Source organism: Ursus americanus, chromosome 19 (genome assembly GCF_024610735.1).
Source record: "Ursus americanus isolate L20-20 chromosome 19, mUrsAme1.1.p, whole genome shotgun sequence".
Taxonomy (NCBI): Eukaryota; Metazoa; Chordata; class Mammalia; order Carnivora; family Ursidae; genus Ursus; species Ursus americanus.
The window spans coordinates 30,874,732-30,898,928 of record NC_142145.1 but is presented as its reverse complement, the minus strand read 5'-3'; the positions used below and the strand labels follow the sequence as shown (position 1 = coordinate 30,898,928).

At 37.1% G+C, this 24,197-nt stretch overlaps 1 protein-coding gene across 2 annotated transcripts in view; it reads right to left on the bottom strand.

Annotated features, from left to right (window-relative positions):
• LOC148108484 (uncharacterized) overlaps window positions 1-21,324 on the bottom strand; it is an 895,742-nt gene extending 874,418 nt beyond the window's left edge. For both annotated transcript variants that reach the window (XM_087869856.1, XM_087869857.1), the window contains exons 1-2: window positions 21,089-21,324; window positions 3,105-3,186 (exon numbers count right to left, since the gene is read on the bottom strand). In XM_087869856.1, the coding sequence (XP_087725982.1) occupies window positions 3,105-3,186; window positions 21,089-21,128 (122 nt within the window). In that variant the 5' untranslated portion in view covers window positions 21,129-21,324. The remainder of the gene's footprint in view (window positions 1-3,104; window positions 3,187-21,088) is intronic.
• Between the last annotated feature and the right edge of the window lie 2,873 nt (window positions 21,325-24,197).

The window sequence follows — 24,197 nt, the reverse complement described above, 5'->3', positions numbered from 1 at the left end:
CCAGAATTAAAGAGGAAGAGTAGCTCAGCTTCCTAATTACTAGCCTTGGGCCTTTTACAAACGGAGAAAAATGGATTCCCCTGAGGTTCCTCACATTTGGTCCTTTGATCGAGTTTAGTTACAGAAACCTGAATGCTTAGTGCATCCTGAATGTTTGTTTTCATTTAATTTTCAGCCAAGACACTGGACATTGATTTCCTCTTGCATTTTATTTAAAGTGAATTCACGATTGTGGGTGGAAAAACCAGAGCCAAAATCTTTGCCCTGAGCATAAACCAAAGTAAAATCAAAGCATTTCTGAGAGTGTGAGTTGTTCTGTTAAATTTGCTTTTAAAAAAAATCATCAAGCAATTGCATTGCTGAAATGGATCAGACATGGAGGCAGAAATCAGACGAGAAACTCGCGGTGTGCCAACTTGTGCGGTATAATTTTCACATCAAAGAATTTCAAAATAGGATTTTTGCAAGTATTTTAACTTTTAGCTCGCTGACTCAAATCCTTTCTGGAAGTAAGCAGGTTATAAATTATAACTACATAAATAAATAAATCTCATGGTAGTATCCAGATATCACCCAGTTCAAGGTTTGCCCACCTCATCCTCATCCCATCCTGTGCGGTTCGCTTCAGAGCTTTCTTCACGTCATAGCTCCTTTCCTTCACAAAACTGGGTGGGTGTGTGGAGAAGAACAGGCATGTGCTCAAAGGTTTCGAAAAGAGGACTGGAGGGCTAAGTAACACTGATAGTTTGGTGTGAGGAGAGGGTTGAATGTGTTGGGGAGATGAGGCCAGAAATGTAAATTCAGATGAGTTTGAGAAGAGCTTCTGTGCTATTGTAAGGATGTTTTCCTGTGCACAATGCCATCCTAGAAGCTGGATCATTTACAGTTGGTTTGTAGCTTATTTCTGTTCTGAGCTATCTGTATGAGCTGCTTAATTATTCTGACATCAGTTTATTCATCTATAAATGATGGAATTTGGATTAAAGCTCTATGTTTCATGTGTATTTATATATAATATATATAATACATTATATGTATTATGCACCTACATGTGCGTGCGTGCACACTCACACACACACTCACATTCTGAAGGAAAAAATAAGTAAGTGTTAATACAATTATAGATTTTGATTCTTAATAATTATTTGGAATGTAAACATCTCTGCAGTGGCTAAGATTTTCAGCTGCATCCTTCACCATACAGTTCCATTTATTCTATTTATGCAGTATGTCCTAGGTTTTCTTGACCCCTTGCTCTTCCTCACTCTGTGCCCTCTGCAACAATTCTGATCTCATAACATCTATTAAAATCACGGCCATCCCTCAGACGCCAGCATAAACTCTCCGTCCTCCAAGAAATCTTCTAGGTATCCTCACAGTAAATTTAGAATCATATTTCCTCAGATTCCCAGGGTGCATTTACACTCCTTGTACCTACTCTGTCTTCACTTAGAGCTCCTCGTGAGTCACCGTTCCTTACCAGATTATCAGCTACTACAGGAAGGAACAGTTCCATGCTCATGTCTGTCACCTTCCCATACACTTTCCCTAGTAACTCCAAATTATTCTGTGGTTAGAAGTTGTTCAATAATACTCTGTGAAACAGTACTGAATGCATAATTTGGATCATTTGATAGAGAAAGCTACAATGTTACTTATCAGTGCTTACATACATTCAGGGCTTCACTGAAATTAATTTTTATGCAGTAAATAGGAAAATATAAATAAACCGCGTTTACAGGGGCAAGAAAAAAATTCTTAACAGATTGTGTTAGGGGGAGTGGGTGCATATTCTTCTCCAGAAATTTCCCAAAGGTCTGTTCCCATTTTATGAACTAATCATCCTGCATTTTTCTATCATGGTGCATCTTCCTCATCAAATATGAATTTGTGCAGGGTAGTGCTTATACAGAGTAACGAAATGAGAAACCCGAGGGCCAGTCTTCTAGAACCAGATCTTCCTCTCCATTACAGTTTAGATTGGGCATGTACCTATTGAACTACCACGTCCTCTTCTATAAAATGGGAAAAGGAATTCCTATGTTTTCCATTTGATAGGGTTCTTTTAAAAATCAAGAGATGAATGTTCAAAAACAAATCACAGATTTTATTCCATCCATTTTTTTTGAGTTCCTGAATATGTAGTGGAGATCAATCCTCCATAACTATGTACATGTTGTTTTCTGTAAAAATCCATTCTCCTCTCTTATGTGATTTATTCTAATTTTCCTTATAAAACGCAGCGCAATGATTATCTTCTCAGGAAGACTTCCTGGAAGCCCACACTTGCTATATGCTCTATCATAGCTCTTCTTGTGCTGAATCATAATCTATGATTTAATTATCAGTCTCCCTCATGATGATGCAAAATCCTTGACTGCAGGAGCCAAAACCTGGATAACCATGAAATCTTTAACACATTGGTATTTCATAAATGTTTATTGGCTGAATAAACTTTGAATGACATCTCAGATTTGATCCAATCTCTTATGAGCTGGGTACAGTGACCTAGTTTTTAATTTTGTGAAAGCTGTGATCTGGTTTCATAATATTGCCAGTGGTGGACTTTGAATCTCAGATCCGGTAGAGAGCCCAATTCATATTTGTTTATAAGGGTATCTTACCTCCAGAAGGTTTGCCTTTCTCTATTTTGTTCTATAGACACTTCACAAAATATTTCTTAGGAATAATAGTGAGGGAAAAAAAAGAAAAAGAAAAGAAAAAGAAAGAAAGAAGCAGCTTGGGCACAGGGCCTGCTTTGTAAAAAGGCATGCTTAACTTGGTAATTTATTTTTCTTAAATTTCTCCCTAATCCTGTTTCAATATGCTAATCTCCCTTGTTTCTTGATCAAGCCTGTTTTCGAATTGTTTTATATACAATAGCCTCCCACTCTGGAGAGGTGACTAAACTTTAATGGCTGCCTAAGGTCCCCCCACACAAAGTACTTAAAGACACAGAAATATGGGAACAGAATAGGCCATAAAGATAAAATGCATTATTAAATGGCATTATTGTCATTGTTATTATTCTCCCATCGAACAAGGAGATGAAGAGCTGAATTGCACACCATATGGTAATTGCTTGGAAGATAACCACAACTTACGGTTGCACCTTCAGCATCCGATGACATTGTTTGCTGCATTTCAGGTGCCAGTGTGGCAGAAGGCCAACCCAGGAAAGATGAACTGGCAGAGAAAGAATGACAGACATTAGGCATAAGTACTTTTCATGTCAAGCCTTTGGCATGTTCATTGTCGAAAAAATCTGTTCTCAGAAATGCCTTCCAAAATACGCAAGTTATGCTATGAAGGCATATGACAACTTCTGCCATCCAGGGATATGTTAATATGGACCATCCTGGGAGGTGCCAACTCACAGCCAAGATAATGGGTGATTCCAGATGTCTGTCCAATCCCATTCCTAGTGCCCAAGGGAAGTTTGGAAATTTTTTAAAAATGAACATTTATATGGAAGTTTTTAGTGTGCAATGATATTCTCTACCGGTGGTCAATTTTGAAAGGGAAAAAGAACATGAACCTTTACATTTTAGTATGTACAATCTTCCATTATTAGGATCTGATTTAAATCATAGATTTGAATTGTCTCCCTTCCAGTAAGAAGGTAAACTTTTTCAAAAAGGAAGAGTCCTATTTTAGATAATTTAAAAAATACCTTAGTTTGAACAGTGTTGTTCAGATCACTAAATGTTATTTTCACACATGACATTATTTTACTGAATCTTCCCAAGAACATCACCCTATAAACATTTCCCATTTTCTTTCCAGATGAACCACCTTAAGGAAACAGAAAAATGACTTGCCCAAAGTCACTCAACTGGATTTTACTGGGGGTAGAACCCAAATCTATTTCCCATTTTCAAGTCAAATGACCTTGAGTAATCTGGCTTATGTCAGTAAGATATCACGTATTATAATTTTCTTCTGGGAACCAATTTGGTAGCTCCAATATTGTTAGACTTGGGAATCTAACAAATGGAATGCCCTTTATAAATTATAAAATATATTTACGGGCTTACATATCTGTTTGATTATTAGAAAAATAAATAAGAATGATTATCCCATATTTCAAAAAGGAAAATGAAGTGCTCGAAGACATCAAACATGCCTTCGCATGACTATTACTCCAGCTGATCTCTTTGACTTAGTTCATATTCCTGCCTTAGAAGAAATCAGCAAATCAAACTCTCTTCTCTACAGTGAGCTAGCCTTTCAAAATGTAATAGGACCTTAAATGTAGAAATACTTTTGGAATTTATTCAGAACACTAGAAATCTCAATCCAAAAACACAGCTGAATATTCATGGAGCGTTTTTATTTATCCAAACTTATCCTTGGAAAACACAATTTTGGAACGATAACCATAATATCTTGGGCAGCAAAATTATCTTATATATAAACGTTTGTTGCTGTCATAGCTGTTGTTGTGTTATATGTACACACAAATACACACGTGAATATGCATATATGAGATTAAAAACACATTTAGAGCTCTAATTCTATTTCATATGAATCTTTCACTCTTTCCTGGCTATGAAAACTTTCCTAATGAAGAAAGAAAAAATAAAGTGTCTCTGTACTGAAGGAATTTATTGACTTGCTTGCCACTGTGAACTCAGTCCTGGTCAGGGCACTAAGGTTGTTAGGGGAAAAAATAAAAGATGTTTCCTAAGGATTGTGCACTTTCACAGGGAGAATCAAGGCATACTTATAAGAAATACAACAAATACAACATAGGAGTACGTGCTCAATAAGGCACTACAGTTATTTTAATAAATAACAAAGAGTAGCAGATTCATTAGTGAACATGCACATGTAAGACTAGCTCCTGACAAATCACCAAAGCCAGATAAATTGCTCTCCAGCTGCCTGGCCTTTGGGGTTGCAGGAGCCATTCAGTAGCTATTTGCCCAAGTGCACAGAGAAGTCCGGGGGAGTAGTGCTTCAAGGTCTCTCAGAATGGCTGTACTCCTTCTTTGCGCTTCGCTGGAGACTCAGTTGTGTCCCACCCAAATTCATTACACTGCAGCTCGAACCCCCAGTGGGACTATATTTAGAGATAGGGCCTATAGGGAGATAATTAAAGTTATATGAAGTCATAAAGGTGAGGCCCTGATTCAATAGGATTGGTAGCCTTACAAGAAGAGATACCAGAGAGCTCTCCCTCTCCGCCATGTAAGGAAACACAGTGACAAGGCCCCTGTCTGCAAACCAGGAAGACTGCTCTCACCAGGATGCAGAACAGTCATCACCTTATTTTAGATTTGCCAGCCTCCAAAACTGTGAGAAAATAAATCTTGGCTGTTTAAGCTGCCCAGTCCATGGTACTTTGTAACAGCAGCCAAGCGGAATACAACAGACTTTGTCACGGGGGCACCACGAGGGCCTGATGGACTCATTGGCTAAACTCCTGTTTGCTTACTTCACTCCAGCCATATTGACTCCTTTCTTTTTTCTCATATATGTCAGGCAGACTGATGCCATTGGCCACTGTGTATTCTGTATCCCCCATAACCAGCACAGCTTACTTCCTCACCTTTCTCAAGTCTTTTTGTAAATGGCACCTTCTTAGGAAGACTTCACCGACTACCTTAAATTGCAACCCCTGTCAATACTCCCTATCCATTTTCTCCGTCTTTCTCCTTTGCATTTATCCAACTTACATTCTATATATTTTACTTATTAATTGTGTTTTTCTCTTTTCTCACTGGAATGGAAGCATCAAGATAGCAAGATTATCAATTGTTTTGTTCATTGCAAAGGCCTCAATATCCGGCACATTGTACATGCCCAATAAATACGAACCATGTTGAGTATAACGTTATCATAGAGTTTGTAAAATTCAGAAGGGATAAGAAAAGGTTAATAAGGTTAGAAACCAGTGGCAAAGGAACAGATGTGGTGTTATAGTATATAGTTAATTCCCTGATTCAACAAGCAGTTCTTGAGCACATACTGTATACATGGTCCTAGAATATGTGACCTTTAGAAGCTCACAGTCACAAAGGAGAGAGAAGAAACAAGGATGAGAAAAAGAGTAGAAGAGAGAACAAACAGAAAAGCAATGAAATGAAAATAAATGTAAGATAGTATTATTCCCTCTTCTCAGTCACAAATCAATTAAAAGATCATCCCTTGCTATTATTATTTTCTTTTTATAATTTTATTAAAGAATATACATTGTGTATGAACAGAATGGCAAAGAGAAGAGAAAAGGGGAAAGGATGAAACAATAAAATTATCTTTGGATCATCTACCAAGTTTAGATTTATTTCTTGACACATATGCAAAACCATAGTTAAAATGACAGTAAAAGGTACAGGAGGAAAGGGGGAGGGAAGAGGAAACCATATATTTTATAGATTAAGAAACCATCAAAATGACTGGTCAAAATTAATATAAAAAGACTAAAAGCAAGAAAAAAATGGAACATCTGGCATACTGAGTCAATAATTGGGATTTCCTCTAAAGGCATCTCAAGAAAGATAATTTCCAGAGTGGGAAGTAAGGTTATAAAGGAGAAGTGGATGCTCACAGAATTTCATTTTATTCACTTAGGAGGGGATAAATTAGGATTAGCATAAACATATCTAACACACCATATACTCTCCTTCTCCTTGATATATATTTGTTGTTTTTCTTTCAATCCTTGTCCTTCTGGGAATAGAAAGCTTTATGGAGATAGAACAGAAAGAAAAGCTGCTTAATGGGGCACACTACAGCAAACATTATTGATCAATTTTGTTTTACTTGTAAGAATGATTGAATGTGCAAGTAATTCAGATGTCATTTTGTAGCCTGAACATTTTATTTTCTAGAACGTGTGTTTTTTCCGAGAGAATTTATTTGAGAGAAAATAAAGAACCAGAGATGATGTATTGAACAGGAAAAACATACCATTTGACAAGAAGATTTGTCTAGGTCACCCTCTTGATTTCATGGCACCATCTTGTATTATCAGTGGTGAAATTTTGCCAGCTCAAGGCTAAAGCAAAGATTCTCTTTCAGCATTTCCCATTTTCCCTTCCTTCCTAAACTCTTTATTCTATTCCATCAAACCACTTCTTTCTGTCTCTTCTGGCGCTTCGAACTTCTTCCTCAAAACTTGCTGTAATAAAAAGATCTGATAAACTAATTTGTATTAGGTTGTAAATAATTGATAAGCTTTACTTAAAGTGTGGACACACTCTGCCTCCACCTTATCCATCTGCAAATACACATGCAACCATCCCCAAACAGTTATGTATTGTAAGAGAGGAATATAAAGAAAGTCAGAGTGATGTTCCAGTAATAGGCAAAACTGTGCAAGGAGAAAAGTACCCCTTTCTCTCTGCACATGTTAGGTTAGTGGAGACTGACTTACTGTTGCTGCTGAAAGGAAATTATACAAGAATGTCCTAAACCATCTAAGAGTATAACCAACCTCTTTCTTCAACCTTTTAAAATTCCAAAATACTTCATCTTTGTGCACAATATTGAGACAATTGTTTGAAAACAAAAAAGAAAAAATTAACATCGAAACCATGCCTGACTCTAGATTGAGGTCAAATAGGCAATCACTATGAATGTGGCTTGAAGGAAATTCACTCAAAAACATCTCCCCTGTCTCTTTGCCAAATTATCTGCTATCATCCCATTAGAAACCGTTCCCTTCAGGTTACAGAACAGTTTCTAGTTAAATTGAAAACTTCCCCGAAATATGAAACACAGGAAGTCCAATCAATGATTAGCACTTTATGTGATTGGGGTTTAGTTCCTTTTCTAATACAACTAGCTAATATCAACTTCCTCAAAAAAGAAACCCACAGGTGGAATGTGCCTGGAAGGGAGAAGGTAATGAGAGGTTTAAGACAAGTGGTATCCTGGGTTCAGCTTTACAATCCTGAGTATTTAAGGAAAAGTATTGGAACCCAGGAAGAAGTGTCACCAGGACAAAAGATTCTAACAGAAAGCAAGTGAAAATGTTTGCTGATACTATGATAATATCTGAGCAATGATTGTTGTGATTAAGGCACCATCTTTGTCCTCAAAGATTGTTTCTATACAAAACATCAAGTTCTTTGATACATATATGGATTGGTTTTCATGAAAGCCCTGAACTCAATACAGGTCAGGAGATCTGGGCTCTCCTTTACTAGTTGTGAATCCTTGAGCAAACCGGAATCTGTAACTTTCCTGAAGCTCAGTCTCTTCATCTAACAACAGGGTAATAGCGTCTTTCCATCTGGTAAGTTGTATTGTTATAAATACAGTCTACAGTTTTGTAATCTATAAAGCAGTATATAGTTGAGAGCTATTGTGACATAAAATAAATCTTGACTACTTGTTTTATGATGTTTCAACCCTCAAAACCCACCATTAGCATTATGTGCCCAGAGATGATACTGGATATCAATTATTTCCTATAGGTTAATAATATGAGACTGGGGAAGAGAGAATCACAACCACAAGAGTCCAAGAGATTGAAATAGTTTCCCTGGATGGTGTTCTTCATCAGTGAAAACTTCCCTGGAGATTCAGGAATTATCTGGTCTTAAGCAATGGAAATGACTTCAATTTGCAATAAGAAGGAATTGAAAAAAATTTCATAAGAAGTAAGAGCATCTGGATTTCTTTGGGATTGGAACAGAGAGTGCAGGAACACTGCACCTTAGAAGGTCTTGAATCCAGTTTATGTGTTTTAATGTTATCCTATAAGCAAGAGAATCCTCTTGAACAAAGTAATGACATAAGGTACACAAGATGGTTTGAAATAGATGGAGGCTAGAGAGAAACAGAGAATATAGTGTGGAAGCTCCTGTAATTGCCCAAGGTTGGCCTAGTAGCCACTTCAACTTTAATAGGGGGTGGGTCATGAGGAGCCAGAGTCGTAGGCAGAGAATAGCAATGAGAATGGAAAAGAGACTTAATTAGATAGAAACTGAACTGACTGAACTGAGAGGGCTGAATGAGGGGGATGAAGGTGCAGTAATTGCAGAATCAGAAATGCAGCACTCTATGTAGCCATCGTCCCACTCCTCTGTCTCAATTCTTTGTTATGTAGATGGAACAGTGAGGTTCAGAAAGTCTAACCAATCGTCCTGCTTAGCAGGACAACAATTTTAGGTACGTTTTCTGCTTTACAGTTTATGATTTTTCTACACTTCAACGACAACAAATTCCATCCTGGAACAGCAGGAATAAAGAACCATGTTTAACCGAATTAGGGTCATATAAGGACACTGTGAATGAGTTTACATAATACAGGCCTATTTTGATGGATAAGGAATACTTAGGTAGAAATTGCCCACAAGCAGATAGAAATGAGAGATTAAAACTCAGATGAGAGATTGGCAATAAGAGTATGTCAATGAGCTTAATTTAAATAGGCTTTGGATTCCAACCCTCAAAAGAGTCTCTCTGGCATTTTAGAACAATATGAACTTGATCGTGACAATGTAAAAGGAGGGTGGAGCACAACTGGCTGGAATGTTTCTGAACTTGCTTAAAACCATTGAGTGTCTTCCTACTATTCACAAGATAGAGTTCAAATTTGTTAAAATGGGGGCACCTGGGTGGCGCAGTCGTTAAGCGTCTGCCTTCGGCTCAGGGCGTGATCCCGGCGTTCTGGGATCGAGCCCCACATCAGGCTCCACCGCTGGGAGCCTGCTTCTTCCTCTCCCACTCCTCCTGCCTGTGTTCCCTCTCTCGCTGGCTGTCTCTATCTCTGTCAAATGAATAAATAAAATCTTTAAAAAAAAAAAAATTTGTTAAAATGAATTCAAAGGCTATCCATTATCTAGCCCCCTTCCTATCATTCTAGGCTTATCTGTTACCACTCTCTCATCCCCACTCTATGACCCAAACATAGGAAACAATTATATATGCGCCCAGTATGGATGGATAAAGGAAAAATTCCTAAAGGTCCTGTCTCAGTTTTGACTGATGTATGAAGTGAGCTGAGAAACAGGACTGGGACTTGGTTGAAAGTGAGAAGAGGTTCCATTTAAAAAAAAAAAAAAAAGCACAGAGGCAAAATCATGGGACATGATGAGAGAACATCCTACTCAAGGAATTTCTCAAGAATCAACAGGACTACTTTTCTAAAGTGAAAGTGATCGGTGAAAATAGGCAGAAGATAAACGAAAGGCTTGGTATACTGTGAACCATTTTCAAATTATTATCTGTGTTTCTTTCAAAGAATAATAAACTCAACAGAGATCATGTCTTATTAATTTGGGGTGTTGTGTTCCAAACCTAACATTTTTCTCCCCACAAACTATTTCCTTTTAAATATTTACTATCAATTTTGAGAAGAAAACAGATTATTTCAATTTCACAATTTTTAATTCTTTAGAATCACTTCTTCAAATACCATGATGATTTGATGTTTTGAAGATTTATTTATTTGGGGTCTGCTATGGACACCATGTTTTTACCACTTTTGTATTCCATTTTCTAGGTTTTATGTTCTGTCCCTAGGAGTACCACCTTGCACTGATTTCTACCATATTTTAATGGGTATTTTTATAATTATTTCACTCAAGGGAATTCAAAATTCTATTCCTAGGTGATATGTTTTATCACTTCACTAGACTATGAGCTCCTTGAATTATTTCTCTGTCTTTTATGTTTTCTACATCCAGGTAATTGCACAGTGCCTAGAATATAGCAGGAATTCAATAAGTGTGTGTTGAATAAGAGAATTTAAGAAACTATGGGATCTTATTCTGCAATAAATTGTAGAGACAATAGGTGGTATAGAAAAGAACCAAAGAATCACCTAATTAAAAATTAAAGAAACATTTGTTGATGTTGTACTCAGTGCAGAGGCTGCTTTTAAGCAACAAGCTTGAGCAATGGAAATTTGAGCAAGGCAAAAGGGCGCACAGTACTACGGAGCTGAAAGCAAACGGGCTCATTAAGTGATCCACCTTGAAATAGCTATAGGCCCTAAATGACCAATTAAAACCAAGCACAGTTCCTTGGATTACCAAAAAAGAGAAAATTCCATATGCCCCCCCCCCATACTCTCATTCTGGCCGGTAACTATAGCCCTCCCCTTCCACCCCGTGGCAGACAGTCTCTCCTTTGCTGTCCTGCCTGTTGCTCCCTTACAGTGTATTCAATAAATTTTATCTCTTTTATTCTGCCTTGGGTGAATTCTTTCACCCCCTGCACTGCTGGCCCGTATGCAATCTGAACACCCCACATTCAGTCTTGTACAAGTTACCAGGCCCATTAAGAAACAACAGTACAATATCACAGGCTTCCATTAGCTTAACATTTAGTAAAAATTAACAAAGAAATTTAGGAATAGTGTGAGGGCACTGGGCTAGAAAGCAGTTTACTATAAATTACAGCGAAAAGTAAGTGAAAAAATGAAGTAATAACCAGAGTGAAAACATTCCGAATAGGGCTATTCAACCCGAGAAAGGGGTTGTACCCCTGGGAATTCATATGGGATTTTTTTTTTTTAATTTATTTGTGAAACAGAGAGAAAACGCAAAAGCAGGGGCAGCAGCAGGCACAGGGAGGAAGCAGGCCCCCGCTGAACAAGAAGCTCCATGTGGGACTCAATCTCAGGGCCCTGGGATCATGACCTGAGAGGAAGGCCGCCGCTTAACCAGCTGAGCCACCCAGGCATCCCAGGAATGGTTTATTTAATGAGGATTAAATAAGAGGAAACTATCTGAAATTCAGTAATTTCACATATTTTCAATCCAACTGAAAGATAGATAGATAGATAGATAGATAAATAAATAAATAAATAAATAAATAAATAAATAAATAAATAAATAAATAACAGAAAGTGTGATAGACTATTTCCCAAAATAACTACTTAGGAGTTCCTGAAGTTCAATTTTTGTCCCCATGAGCCTGCAGAAAATACTGTTCAGCTTACTTGGCCAGTCAGCTATAGCCTTAGAAATAAGAAAATGACTGGAGAGAAAAGGCAATGTCAAAAGCTGGGTTCACCTTTTTGGGTTTTATTTTTCTCCAAGATATTGGCTCCCAAAATTGTCACTAACTTGGAAGTTCCTTAATGTTTTCCTACAGATTTACTCTTAATATTTTGTTTAACATTTTTAGTTGTTCTCAGCAGGAATCGTAGTCCAAAATATCTAGTCTGCTATTGCTGGAAGAGATACTCCCCAGATGATGTTTTTAAGCCCTTGAATTTCATAGAATTCTGGTGCCAAGAGTTCCAGCGACCAGACTCACTGCCTTAGGATAAGGATATCCTACCTTTGGGATAAAATAATTAGTTAGTGGCACTGAGAGAAAACTAATTATCTGCAGGCAGAAACTTCCCCAAGAGTCTATCCAGAATTAGAATTTACTTTCACAGCCATTGTCAATAAGTAGTAATTCTACTTAGATCTCACACATTCTCTAACTTTAATTCTGTTTTTGGCAGAAAAACCTTTTGAAATCTAAACTTTTTACCTCCTCCCCCCATTCCAGGAAGGAAAACCAGCGTGGGGGCAAATGTTTTGTGCTCAGTGCCCTTCTGGCTCAGTGTTTTCTCCCATGCCTCTTGTTCCATCTTTGTATCTCCTGAGTATTCGAGACATTTCAGTGCCTACACTTTCCCACCATAGAGTCCATGTTCTGGAATTTCTTCCTTTCCTTCAAAGACCTTGTTCTGCCCCTAGTATTTTTGGAGTTTGTTTGATTTTTTTTTTTTTTTCCTTTCTTATGAGTGACTATTACCTACATTGCAGGGGACTAGCATCTTTGATGCCTGGACACTAAATACCAGTAGCAATCCTCAGTCATTCTTCATGGTAGATATTTTGAAATTGTCAACCTTTCCAACCTAAACTGCAGGTATGTTTTAAGATGATGTTTAGGGGTTGGAAGAGGAGATTAGATATTTAATTAGACTTTTAAAAATGAAGAGCTTTCTAACTGGGATTGTAGATTCGCTTGTTTCTCAAAATCATAGTGTTTCTCAACTCAACAAAATGAAGAGGAAAATAAAAACTTCAAGGATCTTTTTAAAAGTATTAGAGTGATATGATACCCTATTATTCCCAGTACTTCAGCAACAGTTTTTATATAATCCAAGTATAAAATGGCTTTTCTTAATAGGAAGAAAAGGTGACACACCACTGCTAAGGCCAATCTCTTGAAGCATGGATGACTAGTGGTCTATGCTAGAAAAATATGCTGGGCTTGCAAATATTATTCTTGCCTTTCTTTTTCCTTTCACATTTCCATTTATAAATGTATATAATTTGCTGGGTAGAACAGACCAAAGAGTATTTTTTGGCCAAATTCCCATCTGTTTAGAAATACATCCAGTTTCCCAGGAGTTTAGTTGAGGTCAGATAAGGCACAAGATTGGTTTAGTTTAGTGGTCAAAATAAATAAATAAATAAATTTAGTAAGTAAGTACATACATTCAGCTTGATGTCCAATTTGTTATACATCATGGTTATATGAACAGAAAAGTAATAATTTAAAGACTCCAATATGTACTACTGGCCAAAATGGATAAAAGACTCAGCAGAAAAAGAGATTTGCTATATCAGCAATATTGTTTCCTCTCCCTGTACTGAAAACAGTTCAGTGTTAGCTAGTATAAAGTGAAAAGTGGCCTTGAAAAATGTATTCCAACCTAAAGAATAGTTAAAGATTAAAAATATAGCAACATTGTAAATAGAAAATGAATTATTTTATTATAACCAATAAAGAAACATGCATTTAAAAGGGTTAGTTACTACTGGCAATGTAAGAAGGTAATTGGGGGAAGAAAAAGAAATTCTTTTTTTCAATGGCAATCATAAAAGATGTAGCTCACAGAGGTGAATACAAGTGTACTCTGCCAATCTGAACTTAGAAATTAATAACGAAATTTATACTAAATTCATCATAAACCTCACTACCTTTTTAAGGTGAAGCTCACAAGCAACATTCGATATTTTAATGTAAACATTACATATTTATTATTGTACGTTAATGCTCTTAGATGGTATTGAAATAGGAGAGACTATTCTTCCTTTCCTTGCTATATTATTCCAAATTTTAAATATTATTTTGAATTTTGACTAACTCTTCACTGACAACCATTAATTCAAGTTGCAGTTACTATGTTTACCTCTGGCAAAGTCATTCTACTTCTCATTGCACCACTGAATTTCTTGTTCTAATGTTTCATAGACTAAAAACCTAGATTGCAAAGTTGTTATATATGTGTGTAATCTTAGAGTAAATAATCTTTGAATCACATCATGGTCCGAGGTTAATCTACTATGAATAGAAGAAATGAGTGTGCACACTTCATGATATTTACTTTGGATGCTTATACACTTTAGATTGAGTTTTTCATTTTTAGAGAATGCAATTTATTAGATAAGAAAGATTTGGGAAAGTGGAGAAGGAAGATTTTCCTTTCTAACAATAATAGACCAGGTAATTCAAACCAATATTCCAGCTGACTGCAACTAGATATACTGGACAAAATTTAAATGTCTATGAAGTGTTTATGTGGGGTGTGTGTGCATGTGTGTGCAAAAAGCAAAAAGCACCCGATAGCTAACAAAATTGTGAGAAATTCTCAACTTGGTGCCAGTGGAATCAGACAAGGAATTTGATTCCTGCACTTGCGTATGCTTTTCCTTTAGGGGAGTGTAGGTTCCAGAGATGAACCTGGGAAGTAAAGGAACATTTTTGACAGGCCAGAGAAGCCAGGGATATAAATATTGATACCCACGCATTCCAAGGAGAGTGTGATGGTCCTTCTTTTGATTAGGATCCCACAAAACAACAGCATCCAAAAAAAAAAAAAAGAGTGAAACCAAAAAGAGAGAGGTCCTTTCAAAGGCTGCAACTCAGGTTCATATACCTCATTTTCTCAAATTAGACAAAGATGGTCCTGGATTTCTAGTACACCCTGGTGTCTAGCAGGAGCAAAGGTAAATCATCTTTGGAGAAAAGCATCAATTTAGGTATCAATATAACCGTAAATGTTTTTCCTAATGCCATCTCCAGCATACAATTAATAACAGCAAGACTCATTTGGAGATTTAAAAATAAAATATGAACTTTTTATTCAGAACAAAAGCTATAATAGGGGTGCCTGGATGGCTCATTTGGTTAAGCATCCAGCTCTTGACTTTGGCTCAGGTCATGATCTCAGGGTTGTGAGATTGAGCCCTACCCTGGGCTCTGCACTAGATATGGAGCATGTTTAAGATTCTCTCTCTCCCTCTGCCTCTCCGCCCCTCTAAAAAAAGAAAAAGAAGAAGAAGGAGAAGGAGAAGAAGGAGAAGAAGGAGAAGGAGAAGGAGAAGGAGAAGGAGAAGGAGAAGGAGAAGAAGAAGAAGAAGAAGAAGAAGAAGAAGAAGAAGAAGAAGAAGAAGAAGAAAAAGAAAACTATAATAAAATGTTTTGAAATCCTCTATATATTAGAATTATTATTCAAACCTTTACAATCTCTGTCCCTGAAATGATGGAGAATTTTTCCAGACAACTGGAAATTTAACAAAAAAATTAAAATCATATAACTAAAAAATGCAATAACTGAAAACAGAAACAGGGAATGAGTTTTATGAAAGACTGGACACAGCTGAAGAGATAATTAGTGAACTAGGAGATAATACCTAAAATAAAGTATAGAGAGAAAAATAGATTAAAAGTACAATGAAAAATGTACGGAGAATGCAACAAGAAATTCTTACTCATCTGAACTTGGAGTCCCAGAAAAGGAGGAGAGCACATGGGACAAAAGTAATATAATGATATATAAAGGTAATATAAAGATAGGCTATAATACATAATTACTTCCAAAAGTGATGAAAGACAACAAGCCACACACACAAGAAGTCCTAAAAAGCTTAATTAACCAAGATATAAATCAGGTTAAGGCATTTGATCAAAATTATCTACCTTTTAAGGGGGAAAACCAGAATTTTACCTCAGGTATTCTTATTTCTATGCTTTTAATCACTTTTTAAATATGATCTTGAATTCCATCATATGGCAAAATGGAATGAAGTAGGTAGAGATTGAAACTTACTTGTTTTTTGTTTGTTTGTTTCTAGGACCCCATACAGAAAACATAAATAAAACTTAAACCAGGATGGTGGCTATGTGCAAAAGCAAAGAGAAACAAAAACAGGATAATCTTGAACATATCTTCAAGAAAATGAAAGTCAGAAAACAGACTCTCTGAACCCCTGACCAACAGAAGTCCATCTGTCCATCTCAGCTGCAGGTTTCAGAGGAGTTTTGCAAAAAAAGATACTCCAGAAAAATAAACATGCTAATGTTAGACTGCATGTATGTTATGGGATGAATGTTTGTGTACCCCATCCCCAAATTCATGTGTTGAAATCCTAACCCCGAATGTGATGATATTAAGAGGTGGGGCCTTTGGGGAGTAATTAGGTCCTGATACTAGAGCCCTTATGAATGGGATTATTGTCCTTTTACAGACACAGAGAGCTCTCTTATCCTCCTTCTACTGTATGAAAGTAAAATGAGAAAACAGGGGTCTTGCAACCCAGAAGACAGTTCTCACCAGAACACGAGCACACTGGCACCCAGATTTTGCACTTCCAGGCTCCAGAACTATGGGAAATAGATTTGTCGTCTACAAGCCTTCTAGTCTATGACACTTTGTTACAGCAGCCCAAATTAAGACAATATTGGCTGATAATGAACTCCAAGCAAAGTTGACTTTTAGTTAACCAACTAAGAAAAGCTGAGTTTAAAGATAAACCATTTTTTATGATACATGGAAAGCAAGGAAAAGAAAAATCAGCCTTTCTTCCTAAAGCCAAAGCTGACTTAAGATACCAAATCCATACCTCTTTTTCCTGGCCCTCAACATGGGCCTGCCTGGACTTCCAAAGAGGAACTTGGTTTTAGGTCTGTATTAACATAACAGCTATGTAGAAAAGACTCAACAGATGGGAAATAAAAATATTAAAGAAGCACATAATACTAAAAAAAGGGAATTATCTGGAATTACCTTTCTTACTGAAATCACTATCACTAGCCTTTAGGCCCATGGTATGTTCCTTAGAAATCTTACAGTTTTGACTCGATCAAAAAAGGACAATTAATTTAGAGATCACCATTAAAGTTAGGTGGTGTTGTTAACAGTTTCTGTTACTACATGACAAACCAGTCCTTCGCCCCAAATGATGAAAAGTCACCATTTTATTATACCCAAATTCTGTAAAGAACTTAGGCAGGACTTAGTGGGGCCAACTTATCTATGCTCCAGGATGTGGATGGGATGATTCAAAGGCTGGAGGCTGGAATCAGTTGGCAGTACACTTATTCGTGTATCTGGTGGTTGGTGCTGGCTGTTAGCAGCGACCTCAGCTGAGCTGCAAGCTGGAACTCCTACTTACGGTCTCTCCACACAACTTTACTCTGGGCCTGGTTACAAAAATGACATCTGGATTCCAAGAGTGAGAGTCCCAAAAGAGCGAGGAAAAAAGTATGTGACATTTATTCATGAGCTGAGGCCGTGTTTTGAAGCTAGTAAGTATAGGTGTCTGACTGATTTAATGTCAGAGCATCACTTTCACTTCCACCATACTCTCTTAGTCAAAGAGGCCACAGAACTCTGTCCAAGATCAATGAAACAGGTCACAGACTCCATCACTGAATGGGAGGAATGTCAAGGCCACATGGTAAGAAGAGTATTTGCAATGGCAGATATTGCTGTAAGCAGTATGCTACAACATGCTGGTATGAAGGTAGAGAATAGGGAATCAAGCAATGCGTTCCAATTTTATGAGCCTTGCTATTTACATATCCCTCCAAGAAAGGAGACAGATTCTAACTCTCAGTTCTTCTCCTAAAATATTGGTCAACTCACAAAAAGTAATGATTAATCTAAATCAAGCTAGAAAAAAATTTCAGTGTTACCAGTAGCTTTAGTATTTGGCCAAAAGTTAGCATGTGGCTTAGAGGTCACTGGCTCTTCTTCTTCATAGTCACAGTGTTTCAAATTTGAAGGTTGCTCAAAAGTAAGCTAGGCAAGGATAGAGCAACTCCAGGGAGAAGAAAGAGCCTGTACAGAATCTTAGGATGAGAGACAGAGGGGAGAGCAGGAAGGAGTCAAGAAAAGAAGGCCAGTGTGAGTGAGCACAAAGAGTGTGGGGTTATGCCTAGGGCAGCTCAACCCAAAAAGTTACCCAGGAGCCAGGGGATTTAGTCTAGGCTAATGACATAGGTCTTTATCTTAAAGGTGGTGGAAAGCTACCAGACTATGGGTAGACAGTAGGTGACACAATTTGAAAAGATCATTTTGGAAAAAAAAAATAGATAATAGATAAGAGTGAGAAGAGACAGTATGGAAACACTGTGCCCATTTAAGGGGTGTTTGTAGTGGTCTGGTGAGAAATGATGGCAACATGGACCAGCACAGTGGCTGAGGAGGTTAAGGGAGGTGGCCAGATTTAAAGCTGCTTCAGATAAACTGATTGTTCTGGGCTTCAGAGGTCAGAGGAAGTTTCTATGTGAATATGAACACTGAGTTGAATCTTAAGGAACAGGTAAAAATCAAATGTATGTGAAGAGGTAAGAAAATCTCAAGCAAGGAAAGCAGCTTCTGAAAACAAACGCATACTGAAATGTGCTCCAGCCATATTCTTGAGCTAATAAAGAGAAGCATTTGTGTTCATGTGACTTGAAAGGCCTTGAACATTAGCCTAAATAGACTACGACAGGCTATAAATATTAACTTAAAAAGATTCTAACACAATTTGGTTAAAAGTGTCCAATGATCATAATTTTTGTTTAATATAATCCCATAACACTTAAAACTAAGGTTTTGGAATTAAATAGAACAAGCTTTAATCCCCAGTTCTATTATTTACCAGATCCGGGACCTCAGACAGTTTATATAATCTCCCTAATATATATATCTCTTAAATCTAAGCTATTTTGGGGAAGATTAAATGAGATAATGTATAATTAATGTAGTATATGGCATGTAGTACCTGTTCATAAATGTTAATTATTACTGTTTTAACTATGAGTACGCTTACTACTGTTGCTTATTATCTTAAATCTTTGGGAGCTTATAAAATGCAGAAATAATATCTCATTGTCACCAGAGATGTCTTACGAGTGTCATCAGAGATGGCCTTTGCAGGAAGCAGAGTCTGAACTGGACACAATGTAATGACCATCACATTGCTACCTAGAAGGCATCAAACCTACTGCAGGTAACAACCGATGATCTATACTAGCAGACTACCTCTGCCCCATGCCATATGAATCACACTAATTCAACTTCCTTGTCATTTCCCTTCTCTTCCCCAGGTTTCCTCAGAGCACCATATGGACTTGGTTAGTCTCATGAGCATTAATTCAATTCTATAAATGCTAATTAAATATCAGTGCCCCTGGCACTATGAGAAAATAAGAACTAAAGCCTTGGTTCCTGTCCTCTAAGAAACTATGATACCATTTATTCATGTTCAAAAGTAAACTACTGGAAAACAAAAAAAATACAGAAGACAGGGGGTAATATTCAGTGGAATACCATGAAGAGACATGCAGTGATATGCAAATACCATGTAGGTCCAGTGAATGGACAGGGGGTAATATTCAGTGGAATACCATGAAGAGACATGCAGTGATATGCAAATACCATGTAGGTCCAGTGAATGGACAGAAGTTTTGTACACTTGAATCTTAAGATTCATATAAGAAAATAGGGGGAGATTAGTTGAAAAGGGAAGGCAGTGGTCACAGAAGTCATTTCCTACTCTCCACAGGCCATTAGGTCTCATGGCAAAAGCAAGTTGAGACAGGACCAAAGATGATTCACACTAGTGCCTTTAGTGAACCTTGAACAACACATCATACCAAGAGTATGGACAAAGTTAATGTAAAACTTCTCTGATCAACTTAGGATATGTTTGGGGAAATGAATTTGTTGTTGCTGCCTTTGGCAATCTAAGGAAGATGACTGAGACCCAAGGAAAAAGACTGCAAATGACTTTCTAGCCCATAGCTTGATAATTTCAAAGAACTTTGATGTTTGTCAATATTCCAAGAAATATGTATTAAAATTGTAAAACTCTTTGGGTGTTCTCAATTTTTTTAAAGTAAATTTTTCTTAGGGCTTTCTGAGCAGTACAGCACAGACACGATCCCTTTTCCACAAAGATGGCTGCCTCTAGCGCCTCACACAGAAAAATGCAATTAAATGAAAATCTAATTTTCAAGTGCATCTCGCAGTTTATTCAAAGTGGAGAATAACTCACATTATGAGCTTTCAGACTCCAGGCAGAGCACATTAATGCTGCTTTCCTTTAATAATCCATTTCTGAAACTTGATTTTTATTTTATTTTACTTTATTTATTTATATATTTTTTAGACAAGCTTGGAGATATGAAGAAGCCTATAAGTAATATGACCAGGTTTAGCTCCTCTTTAGACAACCTGATGAGACCAGCAGATCCAAAGTACAATTGCAGAAAAAGGGCTAATCTCTCCTTACTTTGTGTTCATAGCTTTTACCCTGATAGGATAGGATCTGATTTAAACTCTGCCACTTTAAATCAGCTTTCAATCTTGCATCTAACTCTTCTCATGGGTTTTAGTGCCATATTGCAATGTTAAAGTGTAAAACTCTGCATCTGCCGAGGCATTTGGCTGGAAAAGCAAGTATGTCAATGGCCGTCCCTCGCTGCCATCACACATATGGAATTTCTGTGTTCAGCTCTGCCATCTGGTCGTTAGGCCTAGATTCACTCTTCATTGAATAAGGACCATCTACCATATCAGCGCCTCTTACAATATGCTATCCTTTTCATGGTGTTATTTTGCAGTTCTTCTCTCATGACATTCTCTCTTCCCTACAACCCTTTTTCCCCCACAAATGTTCTACAAAGAGCAACCTTTAATGCCATCTGAAAAAAAAAAAGGAAAAAAAAAAAAGCACACACAATGCGATTGATGCAATTGGAACAAGAGCAATCAAAATTTCCAGTAGTTGCAAACACAAGGCTAGGATTTTCATAATTACAATCACTGTAGACTGTACCCTGAATGTGTACAAGATAGCCTATAGACATAAAACAACCTTACCCAAGAAGAAACACTTACCATTATGAAGACTGTGGGTTAACTGTCCTTGCCATTCCATTTCCCTTATTTATGACATAATAATGATCATGAGATTGGATGACATTTTCTTTTCCACCACAAGGATATGTCTCCAGGATGGTATACAATTTCTTTAACGATGTGCACTCTGTTACCGCTAAACTATCCCCACCTTAGAGATACAAATACCTGACTACTTCATTTCCTCCTCAAATTCTTAATCTTAGCAGGAAAGAACAAAGCCCTAGCCTGAAAACAAACATCAACTTAACTTCAAAAGTTTAAAGAAAAACCCTAGGTTAACCCGTCAACATGAGTCACTAGATAATCAGAGACAGAACTGGGCTGAAATATCATTAACTTGATAGTTAGTAGAAAAGAAATTTAAAACCTGTAGCCAGATTCTATGAAAAAGAAGGTGGTGGCTTAGGGCGGGCTTTTAGGTTAACTGTGTATAACTCAAATTTTCTTTTCTGAAACCTTTCTAAACTCCGTCCCCAGCTCCACCCCATCCCCAACCACCAATCTCCCCGAATGCCCCATCAAAATTTAACCAATATGTATTTCATTCTATCAGGGATTTGCTAGAATAGCTGCTTAAACTTTACGGCACATACAAATCACCAGGGGTTCTTGAACTACAAAATCTGGGGTGGGACTCAAGAGTCTGCATTTCTAACAACCTCTTAGGTGATACCAATGCCGCTGGTCTGAAAAGGATGCTTAAACTTATCCAAATGTCTGTTGCTCCCATCCCTGATCTACCTTACATCAGGGAGAAAGCAATTTCATAAAAGAAGACTTGGAGCCATGTTTAATTTAACTTGATAAGCATCTTCTACATACCAGGCATGATAAATTAGCTATTTTTCAACATTTAAATCTCACAGGCCAAATCCTGGGTGACGGCTATTGTTTTCCTATTTATAGATGAAGAAATCAGAGAGAGATTGGCAAAAGCAGGATTCAGCCAATTTCTGCCTGACTCCAAATCATAACCTATTTTAAAACTCCATTCTTCCTTACCCAGTCACAATGTGCTATTAAACGTATCATGCCACACGGGGAGCCTGGGTGGTTCAGTCTTTAAGCATCTGCCTTCGGCTCAGGGCTTGATCCCAGCCCCACATCCGGTCCCTGCTCTTCTGGGAAGCCTGCTTCTTCCTCTCCCACTCCCCCTGCTTGTGTTCCCTCTCTCGCTGGCTGTCTCTCTCTCTGTCAAATGAATAAATAAAATCTTTAAAAAAACAAAAACCAAACAAACAAAAGAAAAAATGTAACACGTCACCCAACCCAGGGCTCCTCTCATTTAAAGAGAAGCTTCTTGGACTTCCATGCATGTTATTATTATTTTTTTAATTTCTGCATACCTGACACTTTATACAATGCCTGTTACAATCAAGGCATGTTTGTTAAATGAAATAAATGAGCCCACAAAAGGCAAGATTCACCCGTAAGGAGTGGGAAGAGATGGAGTATAATGGCTTTGAGTAAATGTTCTGAAGTCACAGAGCCTAAGTTTGAGTGTTTCTTTCCACTTATTGGTTGTGTGAATTGCCCGAAGTCTCAGATTCCTCATCTGTATAGTACAGAAATACCACAAACTGCAAGGAGTTCTTAGCACCATGATACCACACATTACAGCTTCAACAAGGGATAGCTTTTATTATTATTATTATTATTATTATTATTATTATTACTATTATTAAAAAGTAGCCTTGTTATGGAATAGTTCACTGTAAGGAGTAGAAGGAACTAGAGCACTGGATCTCCAACTTGGTAAGCATTATAATCCACTGAGGAATTTTTAAAACTACTGATGCTGGATCCTATTAGAGTTCTGATTTAATTAGTGTAAGGAGTGGTCTGCACTGGGCATCAGCAGGTTTGCGAATTCTCCTGGTGATTATAATATTTTTAAATTATAATGCTCATGCTGCATTCTAGATTGATTAAATTAGAATCTCTATGGTTGAGACCTAGGCATCTGTACTTTTTAAAGCTCCCTAGATGATTAAAAAGTGGAGCCAAGTTTGAGAACCACTGTCTCAGATAAACTTCTCCAGTGGTTTTAAAACCTGGCTGCACATTAGAATCATTTTAGAAAACAAAAAAATATTGATAATGAGGTCCCATCCTATAACAACTCATACTTAATCTTTAGGGGTGAGACTAAATAATTGGCAGTTTTTAAAACTTCCTACAGGTGATTTTTAATATACTGGATTTCAATATACTGGATTGAGATCCAGTATTCCAGTGGTTCTTAAACCTTTGCACGCATCACAACCACCTAGAGGGACAGTTAAAACACAGATGATGGGGTTCTACCACCAGAGTTTCAAATTAGGTAAATCTGGAATTGGGCTGGGACATTTGTCTTCATTTCCAAGAAGTTCTCAGGTAATGCTGATGCTGATGGTCTCATTAATAAAATAATAAACCATGAGTGCATTCAGATATAAATAAAAAATATATGTGAAATTTTATGAATTATAAAATATACTGTTACAAAGTAGCATCTCACAGAATACTTATGAATTGCAAAAGGGGAAAAAAGTAACTTACTCAGAGAAGCCTGGATGACATCACCTTAGTTAATGATGTTATAGGACAAATATCACCATTTGATTGGATGGACAATGAGAATTTGGCAACACTACTGTGATTTTCCTGCTATGAAAGCAGAACTTGAATCCAATCACAGGGAAACATCATACAAACTTAAGTTGAGGACCATTTTATAAAACAGCATCAAAAATAATCTTCAAAAGCATCAAGATCCGAAAAGTCAAACAAACAAACAAACAAACAAAACCAAAAGAACTCCTGCAAATTAATGCAGCTTAAGGAGATATAACAACTACTGGGCTCATGATTCTGAATGGATAATTTTTTTTCCAGGGAGCACATTACTGGGGCAATTGGCAAAATTTGAATAGATCTGAGGAGTAGATGGCAAAAATGTTATCAATGCTAATTTCTGATTTTAAATACTCTATTGGAGGATAGGCACTCAACTCAGGCACTACACACTAAAATATTTTAGGGGGATGGGAATATTGAGTTGTTAACTTACTATCAAAATGTGTAGGAAAAAAAAAACCTC